This window comes from Chrysemys picta, chromosome 1, assembly GCF_011386835.1.
Source record: "Chrysemys picta bellii isolate R12L10 chromosome 1, ASM1138683v2, whole genome shotgun sequence".
NCBI lineage: Eukaryota > Metazoa > Chordata > Testudines > Emydidae > Chrysemys > Chrysemys picta.
Genome location: NC_088791.1, coordinates 5,397,072 through 5,418,739, shown reverse-complemented (window position 1 = coordinate 5,418,739; position 21,668 = coordinate 5,397,072). Strand labels below are relative to the sequence as shown.

Below are 21,668 nucleotides of genomic sequence, written 5' to 3'. Positions count from 1 at the left end.
GGAGCTTAGGGTCCTTTATGGTAATCCCTTGAGTGCCCAGCAGACCTCAAAGATACCCCGTTAGCTGCCTAAGCTTCTATGGCCGCTTTTCAAAAGTGCTAGCAGTGTCCACCGAGAACAATGGAGAATCGTCCTCACCCCACCCCCATTGGGAACAATCAGGGCCAGTGTAACCCATTAGGCGACCTAGGCAGTCGCCTAGGGCACTAGCATTTGGGGGGCGGCATTTCGGGTCCTTTGGCGGTGACCGCGGAGGCCGGATCTTCGGGCGCCCCGGTCATCGTCGGCATTTAGGCAGAGGGAGCTGGGGCGTGGGGGTGTGGGGAGGGCCGCCTGCAGCAAGTAAGGGGGGGGCGGCACGCAGGGGAACTCCCCTCCCCGGCTCACCTCTGCTCCGCCTCCTCCCCTGAGCACGCTGCCCTGCTCTGCTTCTCTCCCTCCCAGGCTTGCGGCGCCAGGGAGGCGGGAGAAGTGGAGCGGCGACAGCGTGCTCAGGGAGGAGGCGGAGCAGAGGTGAGCTGGGGCGGGGAGCTGCCACACGGCTCCCTGGGCCGGGGGGAGCTGCCGCGGGGGGGAGGGGGAGGGGCGCCTCATGGTAGAGGGGGGGTGGGGAGCTGCTGCAAGGGTGAGCGCCTTACGGCGGAGGGCCTAGGGAGCGAAACATCCTTGCACCCGCCCTGAGAACAATGGAGCATTCCACCGCACCCCATCCCCTGAGAACAGTGCAGGGGGCTCGGACCCCAGCTGAGAACGACGGGAGGTGTTGGGTGCTGAGCTATTGGGTCAATCTGGACACTCATTTCCTCCAAGTCAACTTCCGAAACTCCAGCCTTGGTTCCTGCTCTATCAGTGACTGTCCCGGTGCTTTACTGTGAGCTGGACGTGCCCGTGTGCTGCTCACCCCGATGCAACCGAAGGGCAGGGAAAGGAACGTTCCAAGATGGTGGAATTGATTTATTTCTGTTTTCTCGTTACTTTTATTGTAAATGAAATAAAAACATAGCAGATCCCTGACAAGCTGGGGGTGAAGGTGCCATGTAAATGGGAGTCATGGTCAGGGAGAGGTGCAGAAAGCAAAGATGGGACTCATGATATAGACACACGACAGGCCCTCAGCTATGCAGATACAAGAACTCAACGCTGTTCGGAGAAACTCCACACCTATTTGCTGTGTGGATGTTAGAAGGCAGCAGAGCTGGCAGGTAGGTTTGCTTAGAGACAAGGATGGTCGCACCGTCCCCTCTGGGTAGAAACAGCTGCTCAGGATCAGAAGCTAAACTCTCCTCTGCGGTGATGCTTACAAAACACTGGACAGTGGCTGGGTAGCTGGTGGGCTGAGACCACTGTCCATTTTGCTGACCAGTATCGTCTGCCTGTGCTCCCCCGTCTGTCTGCTGGTTCCCTCCTGTTGTCTCTGGTCGCAGACTGAAGACTCTTTGGGGCCAGACGCAATGGGGTCCTGGTCCATGTCTGGGCTTCTAGACGCTATCACAATACAGGTAGCTAATGATAATTATAAGAAGCAGCAGCAGCATGTGCCGTGGTGTGAACTATTCCGGGGGCCCAGAATCATTTGCAACACGAATGCCATTGTTACACAGGTGGGGAAAGTGACTCACTTCAGACAGTGTGTCCAGGGAAGGGAAAGGATCACACATTTTCTCTACATCTCCAGTCTCCTGCTCTGTTGCTGCCACCAGTGGATCTCCCCTTGTACCGTGGAGTTTCAGTCTGTTGAATGAAGTCATGTATGTCCTCAGCCTCAGCGGTTTGGGAGCTCTGCTGGAATTCTCCTGCCACCTCTTCCAACCTGGTTTTCAGTTGTAGCCTCTCCGGATAGTCGTCTGGAATGGCGAAACCTGCTTTGTACATCTCAGCTGCCTCCCGCAGTGACTTCTGCTTGTAGAAGAGGAAATCCCCCCAGTGACGGTAGACGGCCTGCTGACACTTCTTGCTGAGGCTGGGCATTTCACTCATGAGATTGAGATAAATCTCTTCTTGGTAGTGAGGTGTATTTTCTCCATACATTTCAGCTAAAGCCAGCTTTGAAAATACAGAGGCTGGATCTTTCTGCAAAGCCTTTTTGAAGGCCTCAATAGCTGCTGCCAATATTTCTCCTCTGCCTGACTTGGCCTCCTCCAGTTGTTTCTTGTAGCAATAACCAAGGTCATAGTGAAGGAGATGATAATTGGGGTTCAGAGATATTGCTCGCTCTAGAATAGAGATTGATTTTTCTATGAATTCTGGTTGAAAGAACTTGGCTGCATTTCTCAGGACATCAGGGTCCAGGCTATTCTGGAGAACATCTTCTAAGAGGGCTTCTGCTTGCTCTCTATCGTCCCTCTTAAGGATCTTGGCTAAATACACCTTAGCTTCATAGTTTTGCTGCTGTTCACGGATAATGGCGCCCAACTTCTTTTTGGCTGCTTCCCAAAATACAGGCTTGTGTGTGTGAGTCCATGATGCAAAGACCGCGATTGCCAACCCAGCAAGAAACTCCCCATTTGCTTCGTCTTCTCTCAATGCCATTTGGAAACACTTTGTGGCTTCTCTGCCATTGCGTAAGCCTGCTGCCAGGAGAGACCAGCCTTTCTGTGCATGTATCTCAGGGATCTGAGCTGCATATGGAGAGCGGCTCTTCAGGGAGCTGCAGATCTTTCTAACCTTGTCCAGGTAAAGCTCAACCAAATCATAGTGGGCCAAGTGATAATAGAGCCAGGCGTAGTTTCCGTAAATGACCAGGACCTGCCGGGGGAAGTTATCTGGGTGATCTCTTTGCAGAATCTCCTCGGCTTCTCTGAGGCTTTGCAGAGCGTCTTCATATTGCCCTTGCAGGTGGCAGAGATAAGCCTGCATGGCAAGGAGCACGGGCTGGTTCTGGTAGTGAGTGTGGGCAATCCTGAGAGCCAGAGTTTGGAGGATGTGAGTTGCATCTACCTTGTCTCTGATTTCAAAGTTCCAGGTGAAGTGGCACTGGAGGGCCTGCAGCTTCTCCTTCAGACGCAGGGGGCTGCAAAGAGAGGGGGAAATGAGACTCCATCTGGGCTGAATGAATTTCCATTACACGCTGCAATCATCCCCACCACTATGACAGGGAGCGACACTGCCCCCCACCTCCACTGTGTACCCCACTGCAGGTACCCCCTCCAACACCCCCCAACTGTACCCCCCGTTCCCTCCCCCTCCCCACCCGGCAGTGTCCTCTTTCTGGGAACAAGCACCGCACTGAATAATAGAACAACCCCCGCCCCCCGCCTTGCTAGACACCCCGACCCCCCCGCTTGCTAGACACATCAACACCCCCCCCGCCTTGCTAGACACCCCGACCCCCCGCCCCTTGCTAGACACATCAACCCCCGCCCCTTGCTAGACACCTCAACACCCCCCCGCCTTGCTAGACACCCCGCCCCCCCGCCCCTTGCTAGACACATCAACACCCCCCTGCCTTGCTAGACACCCCGCCTCCCCCGCCCCTTGCTAGACACATCAACACCCCCCCCCCGGCTTGCTAGACACCCCGCCCCCCCGCCCCTTGCTAGACACCCCGCCCCCCCGCCCCTTGCTAGACACATCAACACCCCCCTGCCTTGCTAGACACCCCGCCCCCCGCGCCCGTTGCTAGACACATCGACACCCCCCACCGCCTTGCTAGACACCCTGCCTCCCCGCCCCTTGCTAGACACCCCGCCCCCCGCTAGACACATCAACACCCCCCGCCTTGCTAGACACCCCGCCCCCCCCGCCCCTTGCTAGACACATCAACACCCCCCCCCGGCTTGCTAGACACCCCGCCCCCCCGCCCCTTGCTAGACATATCAACACCCCCCACCGCCTTGCTAGACACCCCCCCCCGCTTTGCTAGACACCCCGCCCCCCCGCCCCTTGCTAGACACATCGACACCCCCCCGCCTTGCTAGACACCCCGCCCCCCCCGCCCCTTGCTAGACACATCGACACCCCCCCCCGCTTTGCTAGACACCCCGACCCCCCCCGCCCCTTGCTAGACACATCGACACCCCTCCCGGCTTGCTAGACACCCCGCCCCCCCGCCCCTTGCTAGACACCCCGACCTCCCGCCCCTTGCTAGACACACCGACCCCCCCCCCCAAGCTGTGCCCGCTCTCTGGTCTGGGGCCGGTGCCCTGCGCTGAGGGGCGGGGGGGGGGTGACGTGGTCTCAGTCCAGGCTGAGCGTTCACAAGACCCCCCCCCACTTCTGCAAGCAGCTGGTTTCCCCTCCCTGCAGCCTCCTCCTCCATCGCTCCGTTCTCCTGCTGCCTCTTCTCGCTGCATCTCCCGGGCGGGTCCCGTCCCGCCCCCCGGCTGCCCCTTGGCTCCAGCCCCCCGGGGATCGGAGTTAATCCCCCTCCCCCGGTGTGTGCGGAGCGGAGCGGGAGTTAAGGCTGGTGCCTAGTCTGGTAACAGGCACGTGGATGTTTAAAACCACAACAGGGAGAGGGGGCGGGCGGGGTCTCTCCCCGGCTCCTCGGTTGATGCGGAGTGAAGCCGGAGTGACCGCTGGCCAGAGCGGGGAGTTCTCCGGGAAGTGACAGCAAGGTGAGCTCGCAGGGTGAGGTGTAACCAGTGCCCTGCTCTAGCCCTGGGAGTCACCAGCCTGGAGCAGCAACAGGCTGCAAATGACCCCGGATTCACCCCGCCCCAGAGGTAGAAAAGCCGGAGATTGACAGCCCCAGAAATGCGCAGAGGGGTGGGAAGGTGTCTGGATTGAGCCCTTGCTGGAAATGCCCCCCCCGCCCAGCGACCCCAATGCTCCTACCTCATTGCGATCCGCTGAGTCCCCAGCCCAGCCAGGGAGGTGACGGCTCCTGTCACTGCACTGGGTTTCTTCCCGAGCTGGAGAAGTGCCCGGTTCTGGGAGAGACCCGAGTTCTGTCTGGGGCCAGATCGGACTGTGTCTGCTGGGACCCTCCTGCCCCTTTATAGCCAGCCTGGGCTGCGGGCTGGGGAGCTCACGGGGCTGGCTGGGGAACTGAAAGCGAGAGTGAGCTGGGAAAAGGAAACTGAAACTTAACTTTCAGTTCCACTTGTCATCTTCAGCTTCCACTCTGCCTGGCTTGCCATCTGCAGCTCCATGGGTGACATGGGACTGGTTACAGGGTGTGTGTCTGTGTGCGTGTGTTTGTGTCTGTACGCACACACATTTCCACACATACAATCCTGCCCTGGGTTTCCCCGCACACAGACGGGGTCACTCACCATTACCACACCGCAGTGCGCTCCCTGTTACGCACCCAATCAACTCCACAGCCCCGTGCAGTGACCAGGTTGGCCTTGTCCCAGCCTCCGGCCAGCCCTTCCCCGCCACCTTGGGGTGTTCGTGTCGCCCGGGTGGGAACAGCCTGCGCTGCCCTGAGCACAGGGGCTGCGGTTGTGTGCAGAGGATGGGGCCCATAGCACAGAGGAGCTCTCCCTCATTCACTTCCAGGTACCTGCACAGGGCAGTGGGCAGCCCGGCTCGTGCTACACACGGGGACTGTGCGGCACAGTTGGCAGCCTGTCCCCGCCCCCGGCACAGGGCACTTAGCAGTGAGGAGCAGAGGGAAATGACTGCGGCAGGGCGATTAGCAAAATGTGAGCACTTTGTACCTGCTCCCCCAGGTCTCCTCCTCCTCCCCGAACCCTCCCCAGCTTTATCCGTGCAGGGGGCAATCTTCAAAAGTGCCCCCCTGATTTAGACGCCCAGGCCCCATTGGCTGCCAGCGTGATCCATGCTCCTCAATCACTTCAGTGCTTTTCAAAATGCCTCCCCCACATAAAAATCAAACCCTCTGAAGTGAGGAAATAATAGTCGGGTTCCCTGTGCAGCCTCATCTCTGCCCTTTGCACCGCCGCAGGCTGGTGCACTCTGGAATTACACGATCGCGTTCTATCTCCGTGGGGCCCTGCCTGGTTCACTGCGCTGTGGGGACACTGTGGGGTCTCTTCTGTTCCGTCCTACATAGCTTCTTACCCTCTGCTCCTCCCTGCAGTGTCTGGGCCCTTTCCGTCTGCGCATTAACCGCCGTGACTATCACCTGCCACGGGTTTGGGTTCTCCGCTCCCTAGGGGGAGAAGCGCCTCGTTTTGATATGTTTTTCTTTGTTTCAGAAGGTGGAGGATGTAACTGAGGGCCTCTGTTTTTTTATCTGATTCGGACGAACAGGGAGGAACCTCCCTCCAGGGTGCTGGCCCTCTCCACCAGATCCCTTTCTACCTCTGCCGTGTTACTCAGAGAAGTTCCTGTTGTGGAGATTTGCATGGCTGCATCTTGGCTTCTGTACACACCCTTTCCAAGCATTGTGTGGTGGCACAGGCTTCTTGACCAAATGCTGCCCTTGGAAATGCAGTTCGGTCCTCAGTCTTGGATTTGGCTCCAAAGCCCCTTCCCCCAGCTGGGGGTTCTGCTCAGGAGTCCCCAGAAGTGGGGCACATGTAGGGACACTGCTCGAAGAAGAAGGAGAGGTAATCCCCCTGTGCAGTCACTGGACATCTTCGAGATGTGTGTCCCTGTGGGTGCCCCACCACCCGCCCTGCTTTCCACTGTTTCAGAGTTCCCGTATGGGAATTTGTGGCAGAGGAGGAACCGAGGGCAGCTTGTCTGTGCAGTGCTGTGTAGTCTGGTGCAGGGCACGAGGAGATGGGGGTCAAGGATGCATGGGGGGTTAAATGGAGCATGAAGAGATTACATAAAAACAGCCATATTGAGTCAGACCAATGGTCCATGTAGCCCAGTATCCCGTCTTCCGACAGCGGCCAGTGCCAGGTGCCCCCGAGGGAATGGACAGAACAGGGAATCATCACAAGGTCCATCCCCTGTCGTCCAGTCCCAGCTTCTGGTAAACAGAGGCTAGGGACACTCAGCGCTTGGCGTTGCATCCCTGCCCATCCTGCTAATAGCCCTTGATGGGCCTATCCTCCAGGAACTTACCTTGTTCTTTTTTGAACCCTGTTATTGGTTTGGCCTCACAACATCCCCTGGAACCAGTTCCACAGGTTGACTGTACATTATATAAAGAAGTACTTCCTGCTGCCTATTAATTTCATTGGGTGAGCTCTAGTTCTTGTGTTATGTAAAGGACTAACTAACACTTCCTTATTCACTTTCTCCACACCAGTCAAGATTTTATAGACCTCTATCATATTCCCCCCTTAGCCATCTCTTTTCCAAGGTGAAAACTTCCAGTTTTTTAAATCTCTCCTCATGTGGAAGCTGTTCTTGAGTGGTAACCGTTAATTCAGAACCCATCATTTTGTATGTATAGTTGGGATTATGTTTTCCAATGTGCATTACTTTGCATTTATCAACATAGAATTTCATCGGCCATTTTGTTGCCCAGTCACCCCGTTTTGTGAGATCCCTTTAACTCTTCTCAGTCTGCTTTGGACTTAACTACCTTGCGTAATTTTGTATCATCTGCAAACTTTGCTACATCACGGTTTACCCCTTTTTCCAGATCAGTTATAAATATGCTGAACAGTACTGGTCCCCGTTCTGACCCCTGGGGAACACCACTGTTCACCTCTCTCCAGTCTAAAAACTGACCATTTATTCCTACTGTTTTTTTCCTGTCTTTTAATCAGTTACTGATCCATGAGAGGATCTTCCTTCTTAACCCATGACAGCTTACTTTGCTTAAAAGCCTTTTGTAAGGGACCTTGTCAAAGGCTTTCTGTCAGAGCCCCCGGATCAGCCTTGTCTTTGTTGACCTCCTCCAAGAATTCTAATAGATTGGTGAGGCATGATTTCCTTGTAGAAAACCCATGTTGACTCTTCCCCAACAAATAGGATGTATTAGCAGGAGTGTTGTAAGCAAGACACAAGAAGTAATTTTTCTGCTCTACTCCACGTTGATACAGCTTCAAATGGAGCATTGTGTCCAGTTCTGGGCACCACATTTCAGGAAGGATGTGGACAAATTGGAGAAAGTCCAGAGGAGAGCAACAAATATGATTAAAGGTCTATAAAACATGACTTATGAGGAAAGATTGAAAAAACTGGGTTTAGTCTGGAGAAGAGAAGACTGAGAGGGGATATTATAACAGTTTTCAAGTACATAACAGGTTGTTACAAGGAGGAGAGAGAAAAATTGTTCTTATTAACCTCCGAGGATAGGATAAAAATCAATGGACTTAAATTGCAGCAAGGGTGGTTTAGGTTGGATATAAGGAAAAAGTTCCTAACTGTGAGGGTGGTTATGCGCTGGAATAAAGTGCCTAGGGAGTGTGATGGCGTGGCTGCTTCTCACTGGCAGAAATGGGGTTAAAAGCAGCCCTACGGAGGGTGCGCTGTAAGCAGCCAATTAGAAGTGGGCTGAGAGGAGCAGCCAATCATGGCCCGGCAGGCTCATATAAGAAGGGCTGCACGGCATAGCAGAGTTCAGTAGCTGAATGGAGCTTGTGGGGAGAAGACCAGGCTCTGAGCAGGAGGAATGTGTGCCAGCACCTGGGATAGAGAAGTGCTGCAAGCAGGGGCCCGGGGGGCTAGAGAGAGCTCCGGGCTGGCTGCTACGGCCTGCGGGCTGGCTGCTACGGACCTGAGGTGTGGGCAGAAAAGGGTGCTGCAGCTGCATGGGAAGTGGCCCTGGGACAATGCACTGCAGTAGCCAATGAAGGAGTGGCTGGACAGATACTGTGGGTCCCCCGGAAATGGGGAACACCGAGTGTGGCACAGCCAGAGGGCAGTGTCACTGAAGAGGACGTGGGTCCTGGAACAAAAGCGATGGCGACAAGGCACTACCAGAGGCGGGTGCCCTGGTGAATAAGGTAATTACCATGACAGCCAGTAGGAGACGCCAGAGCGGTGAATCCCATCCCGTCACAGGGAGGTTGTGGAATCTCTGTCAAAGAGCAGGTTAGATAATCACTTGTCAGCGATGGTCTAGATAATACTCCCTTCTGCCTTGAGTGCAGGGGACTGAACTAGAAGACCTCTTGAGGTCCCTTCCAGTCCTATGATTCTATGAAATGGTGTTTATCTACGTGTCTGATAATTCTCTTCCTCGTTATAGTTTCAACCAATTGCCAGGATCGCATCTGGAGCTTTTTTAGAAACTGGTGTCACATTAACTCTCCTCCAGTCATCTGGTACAGAGGCTGGTTTCAATGATAGGTTACATACATAGGTTTTAGGACTGTACATTTAGTTTCTGTTTAACTAGCATTCTCATTACTGTGTAGTTCCCCTTTCTGAAATTAAAGGCTTCTGTGTTGGACTTCTTTGGTGGTGTCCCCCGCCCCCCGATATGTTAAATTTAATTATTTTATGGTCGCTATTACAAAGCGGTTCAGCATATTCACCTCTTGGACCGAATCCTGTGCTCCACTTAGAACTAAATCAAGCAGGTAGAAGCACTCCTCCCAGACTCTAGGGAGATGGGGATAAAAATCTCGGCGCAGAAGGAATTATGGTCCTTTTATCCTGTTTGGATTCTCAGGGGCAAAGATTCCTAAACACAAGCCAGAAATGTGCAGGACTAACCTGGGTTCGCTCTAATGCACATATCTAGCGGGCGTATTTCAGCAGCTCTAGCACCTAAGACGGCAATATGTTTTTGTGTGTATGGTTCTTTGTTTTAACCTTGTAAATAATGCTCTGATTTCTTTTTCCTGGTTCATAAATCCTGGTTTACTAGAGAAATGTCTACAAGTGTTGTCTTTGGTGGGAGATGTAAGGTGCAAATTGAGCTGGGTGTCCGTGACGGGTCCTTTGTGAGTGAGACTAACCTGAATATTTTGTGATCCTTGGTGTAAAGCGACCACATACCACAGAGCAAGCTGGCCTGGGTGGCGAGATAGAGCGGAATGCCCCGGGGGAGTGTCTGTGGCCCCACGGTAAAGCTGCTTTCAGCCTGAGGGGTTCAAACTTGTCACTTGGTTGATGAAAGCGAAGTCTAGAATTCCCAGCCAGTTTGGGGCTTGTGCTGTGGGTCTTCAAAGTCTGCCCTAGGCTGGTATTGTCACTCGTGAGCCACTCCAGCCAGTGTGACTATAAATACGCTTCGCTATGGCCCTGGGGAGCCAACTCTGGGCTCTCCCGGCGCATGGGGGCTTGGAGCTCCGATGGACACAGCTCTCCATAGCCCTGCAGAGCCGCCCATGTGACTGGCACAGCCTCCCGCCCTGACACAGAGGGTGGCTCAGGCCTGCATTGCCCTCTAGGCCCTGCCCTCACCCGCCACGCTGCCAATGAGTGACGTTTTCCGCAGCCAGTTTGGCTGCTGTCTCCCATTACTCTCAGTGGGGCTGACGTCAGCCAGAAGCCGTCTCGGTGTAAGGGGGCTGCTGGCCCCCCAGGGGAACTGAGTGGGGTTGTTTGGCTGCCCTGTCCCAGTACTGGGAAAGGACCATGGAGAAATCAGCATCCAGAGACTGAGTCCCTGGGGCCAATGCTCCAGGACAGGCTGATTGACAGGGCGGGCAGGCCAATGAGGGAGTCAGAAGCCTGGGGTCCCGTCCTGTGTGAGCTGGAGTTGCCTGACCCAGGGCAGGGCTGAGCTAAGGGGAGGGCGGGGCTGGAGCCGGAGCAGCCCTGGGGTGGGCGGGGCTGGAGCCGGAGCAGTCCCGGGGTGGGGGTGGGGAAGTGACGTGCTGGAGCTGCCCGGGGGTGGGGGAGTGGCGTGCTGGAGCCGGAGCAGCCGGGGGTGGGTCTCTACCCGGCTCCCAGTGGTGATACATCCAGCCACAAACAGCTGCTGGGAGGGGCCCCCAACCCTGGACAGCCCGAGGGCAGGTACCTGTTGACTGCCCAGGTTTGCTGTGGAAAAGGGGCTGGAGGCAGGGCACCTGCTCTGCGTGTGAAGCAGCCCCCAACCAGATAAGAACCTTCCTGTGTTTTGCCCCTTCCCCAAGCTCCCTGAGGATCTGCGCCCCGTCCCCTCCAGCACCCCCCGACAGGGGAAACCTGCCAGTTCCCACCCCCCTCACTCGCACCCAGCCTGCCCTGGCTGTCTGCTGATCCCTTCATCGCAGCGCAAAGGAGTCCATGGTGTTTGGACGCGCATGGCCAGTCGGCAGCGCTGGGGCGAGCCTGTTCCCCTGCACCTGATGGGGTCCCTGTGCCTGAGGGGTTGGAGCACACAGGACCCCTCGGAGGACTTTTGAACATGCCAGGTAAGGAGCCTTTACCCACGCCTCTGCCCCATCCCTTTGTCCACCTCACCCACCCGGGAGCTTAGGGTCCTTTATGGTAATCCCTTGAGTGCCCAGCAGACCTCAAAGATACCCCGTTAGCTGCCTAAGCTTCTATGGCCGCTTTTCAATAGTGCTAGCAGTGTCCACTGAGAACAATGGAGAATCGGCCTCACCCCACCCCCATTGGGAACAATCAGGGCCGGTACAATCCATTAGGTGACCTAGGCGGTCGCCTAGGGCACTAGCATTTGGGGGGGCGGCATTTCGGGTCCTTCGGCAGTGACCGCGGAGGCCGGATCTTCGGGCGCCCCGGTCATCGTCGGCATTTCGGCGGAGGGAGCTGGGGCGGGGGTGTGTGGGGAGAGCCGCCTGCAGTAAGTAAGATGGGGGCGGCACGCAGGGGAACTCCCCGCCCCGGCTCACCTCTGCTCCACCTCCTCCCCTGAGCACACCGCCCCGCTCTGCTTCTCTCCCTCCCAGGCTTGCGGCGCCAGGGAGGCGGGAGAAGTGGAGCGGCGACAGCGTGCTCAGGGAGGAGGCGGAGCAGACGTGAGCTGGGGCGGGGATCTGCCACACGGCTCCGCGGGCCGGGGGGAGCTGCCGCGGTGGGGGGGGCCCCTCAGGGTGGGGGTGGGGGTGGGGAGCTGCTGTAGGGGTGGGCGCCTTAGGGCGGAGTGGAGAGATGCCACAGGGCTTGGGGGGGGGGTGCAAGGTGGAAATTTCGCCTAGGGCACGAAACATCCTTGCACCCGCCCTGAGAACAATAGAGCATTCCACCGCACCCATCCCCTGAGAATAGTGCAGGGGACTCGGACCCCAGCTGAGAACGACGGGAGCTGCTGGGTGCTGAGCTATTGGGTCAATCTGGACACTCATTTCCACCAAGTCAACTTCCGAAACTCCAGCCTTGGCTCCTGCTCTATCAGTGACTGTCCCGGTGCTTTACTGTGAGCTGGACGTGCCCGTGTGCTGCTCACCCCGATGCAACCGAAGGGCAGGGAAAGGAACGTTCCAAGATGGTGGAATTGATTTATTTCTGTTTTCTCAGTTACTTTTATTGTAAATGAAATAAAAACATAGCAGATCCCTGACAAGCTGGGGGTGAAGGTGCCATGTAAATGGGAGTCATTGTCAGTGAGAGGTGCAGAAAGCAAAGATGGGACTCATGATATAGACACACGACAGGCCCTCAGCTATGCAGATACAAGAACTCAACGCTGTTCGAAGAAACTCCACACCTATCTGCTGTGTGGATGTTAGAAGGCAGCAGAGCTGGCAGGTAGGTTTGCTTAGAGACAAGGATGGTCGCACCGTCCCCTCTGGGTAGAAACAGCTGCTCAGGATCAGAAGCTAAACTCTCCTCTGCGGTGATGCTTACAAAACACTGGACAGTGGCTGGGTAGCTGGTGGGCTGAGACCACTGTCCATTTTGCTGACCAGTATCGTCTGCCTGTGCTCCCCCGTCTGTCTGCTGGTTCCCTCCTGTTGTCTCTGGTCGCAGACTGAAGACTCTTTGGGGCCAGACGCAATGGGGTCCTGGTCCATGTCTGGGCTCCTAGGCGCTATCACAATACAGGTAGCTAATGATAATTATAAGAAGCAGCAGCAGCATGTGCCGTGGTGTGAACTATTCCAGGGGCCCAGAATCATTTGGAACACGAATGCCATTGTTACACAGGTGGGGAAAGTGACTCACTTCAGACAGTGTGTCCAGGGAAGGGAAAGGATCACACATTTTCTCTACATCTCCAGTCTCCCCTTGTACCGTGGAGTTTCAGTCTGTTGAATGAAGTCATGTATGTCCTCAGCCTCAGCGGTTTGGGAGCTCTGCTGGAATTCTCCTGCCACCTCTTCCAACCTGGTTTTCAGTTGTAGCCTCTCCGGATAGCCGTCTGGAATGGTGAAACCTGCTTTGTACATCTCAGCTGCCTCCCACAGTGACTTCTGCTTGTAGAAGAGGAAATCCCCCCAGTGAAGGTAGACGGCCTGCTGACACCTCTTGCTGAGGCTGGGCATTTCACTCATGAGATTGAGATAAATCTCTTCTTGGTAGTGAGGTGTATTTTCTCCATACATTTCAGCTAAAGCCAGCTTTGAAAATACAGAGGCTGGATCTTTCTGCAAAGCCTTTTTGAAGGCCTCAATAGCTGCTGCCAATATTTCTCCTCTGCCTGATTTGGCCTCCTCCAGTTGTTTCTTGTAGCAGACGCCAAGGTCATAGTGAAGGAGATGATAATTGGGGTTCAGAGATATTGCTCGCTCTAGAATAGAGATTGATTTTTCTACGAATTCTCGTTGAAAGAACTTGGCTGCATTTCTCAGGACCTCAGGGTCCAGGCTATTCTGAACAACATCTTCTAAGAGGGCTTCTGCTTGCTCTCTATTCACGCTCTTAAGGGTCTTGGCTAAATACACCTTAGCTTCATAGTTTTGCTGCTGTTCACGGATAATGGCGCCCAACTTCTCTCTGGCAGCATTCCGAGATGCAGAATTGGGTGAGTGAGTCCATGATGCAAATGCTGCGATTGCCAACCCACCAAGAAACTCCCCATTTGCTTCGTCTTCTCTCAATGCCATTTGGAAACACTCTGTGGCTTCTCTGCCATTGCGGAAGCCTGCTGCCAGGAGAGACCAGCCTTTCTGTGCATGTATCTCAGGGATCTGAGCTGCATATGGAGAGCGGCTCTTCAGGGAGCTGCAGATCTTTCTAACCTTGTCCAGGTAAAGCTCAGCCAAATCATAGTGGGCCAAGTGATAATAGAGCCAGGCGTAGTTTCCGTAAATGACCAGGACCTGCCGGGGGAAGTTATCTGGGTGATCTCTTTGCAGAATCTCCTCGGCTTCTCTAAGGCTTTGCAGAGCGTCTTCATATTGCCCTTGCAGGTGGCAGAGATAAGCCTGCATGGCAAGGAACGTGGGCTTGTTCTGGTAGTGAGTGTAGGCAATCCTGAGAGTCAGAGTTTGGAGGATGTGAGTTGCATCTACCTTGTCTCTGATTTCAAAGTTCCAGGTGAAGTGGCACTGGAGGGCCTGCAGCTTCTCCTTCAGGCGCAGGGGGCTGCAAAGAGAGGGGGAAATGAGACTCCATCTGGGCTGAATGAATTTCCACTGCCCGCTGCAATCATCCCCACCACTATGACAGGGAGCGACACTGCCCCCCACCTCCAGTGAGCTCCCCACTGCAGGTACCCCATCCAGCACCCCGAACTGTACCCCCGTTCCCTCCCCATTCCCACCCGGCAGTGTCCTCTTTCTGGGAACAAGCACCGCACTGAATAATAGAACAACCCCTGCCCCCCGCCCCTTGCTAGACACACCGCCTCCCCCGCCCCTTGCTAGACACCACGACACCCCCCCCGCCTTGCTAGACACATTAACACCCCCCCCCCGCCTTGGTAGACACCCAGTCCCCCCCGCCCCTTGCTAGACACATCGACACCCCCCCCGCCTTGCTAGACACACCGACCCCCCCCCCAAGCTGTGTCCGCTCTCTGGTCTGGGGCCGGTGCCCTGCGCTGAGGGGCGGGGGGGGGGGGGGGTGACGTGGTCTCAGTCCAGGCTGAGCGTTCACAAGACACCCCCCCTCTGCAAGCAGCTGGTTTCCCCTCCCTGCAGCCTCCTCCTCCATCGCTCCGTTCTCCTGCTGCCTCTTCTCGCTGCATCTCCCGGGCGGGTCCCGTCCCGCCCCCCCGGCTGCCCCTTGGCTCCAGCCCCCCGGGGATCGGAGTTAATCCCCCTCCCCCGGTTTGTGCGGAGGGGAGCGGGAGTTAAGGCTGGTGCCTAGTCTGGTAACAGCCACGTGGATGTTTAAAACCACAACAGGGAGATGTTTCAGAGTAGCAGCCGTGTTAGTCTGTATCCGTAAAAAGAACAGGAGTACTTGTGGCACCTTAGAGACTAACACATTTATTAGAGCATAAGCTTCTATATGCATCCGAAGAAGTGGGCTGTAGCCCACGAAAGCTTATGCTCTAATACATTTGTTAGTCTCTAAGGTGCCACAAGTACTCCTGTTCTTCTTACAACAGGGAGAGGGGGCGGGCGGGGTCTCTCACCGGCTCTTCGGTTGATGTGGAGTGAAGCCGGAGTGACCGCTGGCCAGAGCGGGGAGTTCTCCGGGAAGTGACAGCAAGGGGAGCTCGCAGGGTGAGGTGTAACCAGTGCCCTGCTCTAGCCCTGGGAGTCACCAGCCTGGAGCAGCAACAGGCTGCAAATGACCCCGGATTCACCCCGCCCCAGAGGTAGAAAAGCCGGAGATTGACAGCCCCAGAAATGCGCAGAGGGGTGGGAAGGTGTCTGGATTGAGCCCTTGCTGGAAATGCCCCCCCCGCCCGCCCGCCCAGCGACCCCAATGCTCCTACCTCATTGCGATCCGCTGAGTCCCCAGCCCAGCCAGGGAGGTGACGGCTCCTGTCACTGCACTGGGTTTCTTCCCGAGCTGGAGAAGTGCCCGGTTCTGGGAGAGACCCGAGTTCTGTCTGGGGCCAGATCGGACTGTGTCTGCTCGGACCCCCCTGCCCCTTTATAGCCAGCCTGGGCTGCGGAGCTCACAGGGCTGGCTGGGGAACTGAAAGTGAGAGTGAGCTGGGAAAAGGAAACTGAAACTTAACTTTCAGCTCCACTTGTCATCTTCAGCTTCCACTCTGCCTGGCTTGCCACCTGCCGCTCCATGGGTGACATGGGACTGGTTACAGGGTGTGTGTCTGTGTGTGTGTGTTTGTGTCTCTACGCACACACGTTTGCACACATACAATCCTGCCCTGGGTTTCCCCGCACACAGACAGGTCACTCACCATTACCACACCGCAGTGCGCTCCCTGTTACACACCCAATCAACTCCACAGCCCCGTGTAGTGACCAGGTTGGCCGTGTCCCGGCCTCCGGCCAGCCCTTCCCTGCCACCTTGGGGTGTTCGTGTCGCCCGGGTGGGAACAGCCTGCGCTGCCCTGAGCACAGGGGCTGCGGTTGTGTGCAGAGGATGGGGCCCATAGCACAGAGGAGCTCTCCCTCATTCACTTCCAGGTACCTGCACAGGGCAGTGGGCAGCCCGGCTCGTGCTACACACAGGGACTGTGCGGCACAGTTGGCAGCCTGTCCCCACCCCCGGCACGGGGCACTTAGCAGTGAGGAGCAGAGGGAAATGAGTGAGGCAGGGCGATTAGCAAAATGTGAGCACTTTGTACCTGTTAGAGCAAAAAAGGTCAACTATTGCCTATAAGCCCAGCTGTTATATCAGGAGCAACGACTGTTTCTGCAAAACACCCGCTGCAGCCTTCTGTGCAGCAAGATTATGTGATAACACAAGGCGGCCAAACCACCAGCCTAGGTGAGACAGACAGGCACTGCCATTTCAGTCTAACATGTGCCTCAGAGTGGAGTGCGGGGGGGGGGGGGGGAAGGGGGTGGCTGTGGAAAGAAGCGATGAGTTCAAGCAAATGTTAAACCGCATCCTGTTATGTATCCATTCCCTTGCCTCTCTCTCAATCCTTCCGCATACGCGTATCAGGTATGCATGCTAAGTTGTTTGTTGCTAGGTATAAAAGGGCTTGCTCCGCACTTGTAAGGGGCTCTCTCTCTGGCATTAGCCGAGGAGAGCGCCCACTCAGCTGACCGGTCAATAAAAACTTAAAGCCGTCTTCTAGACTCCCGTGCCTCCTTGGGGTAATTGGGCAGCTCCAGGGGGAAACGAGCCCATTTGGCTAACATACCTGCTCCCCCAGGTCTCCTCCTCCTCCCCGATCCCTCCCCCAGCTTTATCCGTGCAGGGGGCGATTTTCAAAAGTGCCCCCCTGATTTAGACGCCCAGGCCCCATTGGCTGCCAGCATGATCCATGCTCCTCAGTCACTTCGGTGCTTTTGAAAATGCCTCCCCCACATAAAAATCAAACCCTCTGAAGTGAGGAAATAATAGTTGGGTTCCCTGTGCAGCCTCATCTCTGCCCTTTGCACCATCGCAGGCTGGTGCACTCTGGAATTACACGATCGCGTTCTATCTCCGTGGGGCCCTGCCTGGTTCACTGCGCTGTGGGGACACTGCGGGGTCTCTTCTGTTCAGTCCTACGTAGGTTCTTACCCTCTGCTCCTCTCTGCAGTGTCTGGGCTCGGTCTGGCTGTGCATTAACCACTGTCACTATCACCTGGCCCGTGTTTGGGTTCTCTGCTCCCCAGCGGGAGAACTAAGTGTCTTGTTTCCATACGGTTTTTTGAAAGATACATTTTGTTTTGTTTCAGAAGGTGTGGGATGTGAGGGGGGACGGCCGGTGGCTAGTTGCAATTTCTGACGAATAGGGAGGAGCTGGCTGTGAATCTGAAGGTGGAAGGCAACTTGGGGGAAAGTGACCACAGAGTTTGTGATCCTGGGGGAAGGAAGGAGGGGGAGCAGCAGCATAAAGACAATACACTTAAAAAGCCGATTTCAACAAACTCGGGGACTCATTTGCCTGGTTCTCTGCCCTCAATCGGTGGGGGGGACTCTCCCATCATTGAGGGGTGAGGGGGGAACAGCCAGCACCCTAGGGCCACACCTAGAGCAATTGATTTAAAGGGGCTGCAAAGATGCGGTCGCTTTTTGTTGGGGGGTGTCAATGCCTGAGGTCTGGGCGTGCGAGGGTTAACGGGCCCTGACCAGCTCCCAGCTGAGAGCCCCTTGCTGGAGATGCACAAAAGGCTCTTTAAAGGCACAAATCCCATCATGTCCCCTGTGCTCCGCAGCCCCGGTCACACGAGGCTCTCAGAGCAGCCTGAGGCCTTGCCAGCCGAGTGCATTCGCCCCAGAGTGGGGCAGGCTGGCAGGGGGTGGGGGCTGCCAGCCGAGTGCATTCGCCCCAGAGTGGGGCAGGCTGGCAGGGGGGTGGGGGCTGCCAGCCGAGTGCATTCGCCCCAGAGTGGGGCAGGCTGGCGGGGGGGTGGGGGCTGCCAGGCGAGTGCATTCGCCCCAGAGTGGGGCAGGCTGGCAGGGGGGTGGGGGCTGCCAGCCGAGTGCATTCGCCCCAGAGTGGGGCAGACTGGCAGGGGGGTGGGGGTTGCCAGCCGAGTGCATTCGCCCCAGAGTGGGGCAGGCTGGCAGGGGGGTGGGAGCTGCCAGGCGAGTGCATTCGCCCCAGAGTGGGGCAGGCTGGGAGGGGGGTGGGGGCTGCCAGGCGAGTGCATTCGCCCCAGAGTGGGGCAGGCTGGCAGGGGGGTGGGGGCTGCCAGGCGAGTGCATTCGCCCCAGAGTGGGGCAGGCTGGCAGGGGGCTGGGGGCTGCCAGCAGAGTGCATTCGCCCCAGAGTGGGGCAGGCTGGCAGGGGGTGGGGGCTGCCAGCCGAGTGCATTCGCCCCAGAGTGGGGCAGGCTGGCGGGGGGCTGGGGGCTGCCAGCCGAGTGCATTCGCCCCAGAGTGGGGCAGGCTGGCAGAGGGGTGGGGGCTGCCAGCCGAGTGCATTCGCCCCAGAGTGGGGCAGGCTGGCAGGGGGTGGGGGCTGGGGGCTGCCAGCCGAGTGCATTCGCCCCAGAGTGGGGCAGGCTGGCAGGGGGTGGGGGCTGCCAGGCGAGTGCATTCGCCCCAGAGTGGGGCAGGCTGGCGGCGGGGTGGGGGCTGCCAGGCGAGTGCATTCGCCCCAGAGTGGGGCAGGCTGGCGGGGGGGTGGGGCTGCCAGCCGAGTGCATTCGCCCCAGAGTGGGGCAGGCTGGCGGGGGGGTGGGGCTGCCAGCCGAGTGCATTCGCCCCAGAGTGGGGCAGGCTGGCAGAGGGGTGGGGGCTGCCAGCTGAGTGCATTCGCCCCAGAGTGGGGCAGGCTGGCAGGGGGTGGGGGCTGCCAGGCGAGTGCATTCGCCCCAGAGTGGGGCAGGCTGGCAGGGGGTGGAGGCTGCCAGGCGAGTGCATTCGCCCCAGAGTGGGGCAGGCTGGCAGGGGGTGGGGGCTGCCAGGCAAGTGCATTCGCCCCAGAGTGGGGCAGGCTGGCAGGGGGTGGGGGGCTGCCAGGCAAGTGCATTCGCCCCAGAGTGGGGCAGGCTGGCAGGGGGTGGGGGCTGCCAGGCGAGTGCATTCGCCCCAGAGTGGGGCAGGCTGGCAGGGGGTGGGGGCTGCCAGGCGAGTGCATTCGCCCCAGAGTGGGGCAGGCTGGCGGGGGGGTGGGGGCTGCCAGCCGAGTGCATTCGCCCCAGAGTGGGGCAGGCTGGCGGGGGGGTGGGGGCTGCCAGCCGAGTGCATTCGCCCCAGAGTGGGGCAGGCTGGCGGGGGGGTGGGGGCTGCCAGCCGAGTGCATTCGCCCCAGAGTGGGGCAGGCTGGCAGGGGGCTGGAGGCTGCCAGCCGAGTGCATTCGCCCCAGAGTGGGGCAGGCTGGCAGGGGGCTGGAGGCTGCCAGCCGAGTGCATTCGCCCCAGAGTGGGGCAGGCTGGCAGGGGGGTGGGGGCTGCCAGGCGAGTGCATTCGCCCCAGAGTGGGGCAGGCTGGCAGGGGGGTGGGGGCTGCCAGCCGAGTGCATTCGCCCCAGAGTGGGGCAGGCTGGCGGGGGGCTGGAGGCTGCCAGCCGAGTGCATTCGCCCCAGAGTGGGGCAGGCTGGCAGGGGGTGGGGGCTGCCAGCCGAGTGCATTCGCCCCAGAGTGGGGCAGGCTGGCGGGGGGCTGGGGGCTGCCAGCCGAGTGCATTCGCCCCAGAGTGGGGCAGGCTGGCGGGGGGATGGAGGCTGCCAGCCGAGTGCATTGGCCCCAGAGTGGGGCAGGCTGGCAGGGGGTGGGGGCTGCCAGCCGAGTGCATTGGCCCCAGAGTGGGGCAGGCTGGCAGGGGGTGGGGGCTGCCAGCCGAGTGCATTGGCCCCAGAGTGGGGCAGGCTGGCAGGGGGTGGAGGCTGCCAGCCGAGTGCATTGGCCCCAGAGTGGGGCAGGCTGGCAGGGGGTGGGGGCTGCCAGCCGAGTGCATTGGCCCCAGAGTGGGGCAGGCTGGCAGGGGGTGGGGGCTGCCAGCCGAGTGCATTGGCCCCAGAGTGGGGCAGGCTGGCAGGGGGTGGGGGCTGCCAGCCGAGTGCATTGGCCCCAGAGTGGGGCAGGCTGGCAGGGGGTGGGGGCTGCCAGCCGAGTGCATTGGCCCCAGAGTGGGGCAGGCTGGCAGGGGGCTGGGGGCTGCCAGGCGAGTGCATTCGCCCCAGAGTGGGGCAGGCTGGCAGGGGGTGGGGGCTGCCAGGCGAGTGCATTCGCCCCAGAGTGGGGCAGGCTGGCAGGGGGCTGGGGGCTGCCAGCAGAGTGCATTCGCCCCAGAGTGGGGCAGGCTGGCAGGGGGTGGGGGCTGCCAGCCGAGTGCATTCGCCCCAGAGTGGGGCAGGCTGGCAGGGGGTGGGAGCTGCCAGCAGAGTGCATTCGCCCCAGAGTGGGGCAGGCTGGCAGGGGGTGGGGGCTGCCAGCCGAGTGCATTCGCCCCAGAGTGGGGCAGGCTGGCAGGGGGGTGGGGGCTGCCAGGCGAGTGCATTGGCCCCAGAGTGGGGCAGGCTGGCAGGGGGGTGGGGGCTGCCAGGCGAGTGCATTGGCCCCAGAGTGGGGCAGGCTGGCAGGGGGTGGGGGCTGCCAGCCGAGTGCATTGGCCCCAGAGTGGGGCAGGCTGGCAGGGGGCTGGGGGCTGCCAGGCGAGTGCATTCGCCCCAGAGTGGGGCAGGCTGGCAGGGGGTGGGGGCTGCCAGGCGAGTGCATTCGCCCCAGAGTGGGGCAGGCTGGCAGGGGGCTGGGGGCTGCTAGCAGAGTGTATTCGCCCCAGAGTGGGGCAGGCTGGCAGGGGGTGGGGGCTGCCAGCCGAGTGCATTCGCCCCAGAGTGGGGCAGGCTGGCAGGGGGTGGGAGCTGCCAGCAGAGTGCATTCGCCCCAGAGTGGGGCAGGCTGGCAGGGGGTGGGGGCTGCCAGCCGAGTGCATTCGCCCCAGAGTGGGGCAGGCTGGCAGGGGGGTGGGGGCTGCCAGCAGAGTGCATTCGCCCCAGAGTGGGGCAGGCTGGCAGGGGGGTGGGGGCTGCCAGGCGAGTGCATTCGCCCCAGAGTGGGGCAGGCTGGCGGGGGGTGGAGGCTCACCACAGCCCGCTGCGTTTCCTGGCCCTGCTCTTTCTGTTTTCTCACAGCCCCTTTAGGTTTCATTTCTCTGAGTTTCAGCTTCCTGACCCCTTGCAAGAAGAGCTGGCAGGCGTCCAGGACGGGGGGCGGGGCAGCAGCAGAGACATCAACAACCCTCCCCTCTGTGAACTCCCCCCGCCCACTGTGAATTCTCACCATTCACACGCATGCTCCCTGAGAACACATCTCCTCCCCCATCCCCCCCACACTGCTGTGCTGGGGCTGATCCTGGCTCTGTTGGGCCCTGCAGAGGGTTGCAGGGGTTGGGGGGGGGGGGATAGAAGCAGGGCTGCATCTGCGCCCCATGCCTGGTCTCTGCAGGGTTCAGTCACTGGGGGGCCTGGCTGGTGGGAGGGAGCCACGTTCCCCACAGGCCTGTTAACCCTCCCAATACCTCCCTGTTGTCAGCGCCCAGTGGTTATGTGCAGGGAGTGAATGAGCTCTCCCCTGAGATCTAGTGATGGGCTGG

At 58.7% G+C, this 21,668-nt stretch overlaps 1 protein-coding gene across 5 annotated transcripts; it reads right to left on the bottom strand.

Annotated features, from left to right (window-relative positions):
- Positions 1-958: 958 nt before the first annotated feature.
- Positions 959-21,315, bottom strand: LOC101935812 (interferon-induced protein with tetratricopeptide repeats 5-like). 5 transcript variants are annotated; one of them, XM_065551677.1, is made up of 3 exons: positions 21,161-21,306; positions 4,777-5,006; positions 959-3,010 (listed from the first exon to the last, which is right to left on the bottom strand). In XM_065551677.1, exons 2-3 carry the CDS (start codon positions 4,779-4,781, stop codon positions 1,651-1,653), a joined length of 1,365 nt encoding a protein of 454 aa, XP_065407749.1. In that variant the 5' UTR covers positions 4,782-5,006; positions 21,161-21,306; the 3' UTR covers positions 959-1,650. The 5 variants fall into 5 exon arrangements, with proteins under 5 accessions (XP_065407749.1, XP_065407758.1, XP_065407762.1 ...); XM_065551686.1 differs by having other exon boundaries at positions 4,777-4,989; positions 21,161-21,305; XM_065551690.1 differs by lacking the exons at positions 959-3,010; positions 4,777-5,006 and adding exons at positions 12,155-14,187; positions 15,491-15,713 and having other exon boundaries at positions 21,161-21,315.
- Positions 21,316-21,668: the final 353 nt, after the last annotated feature.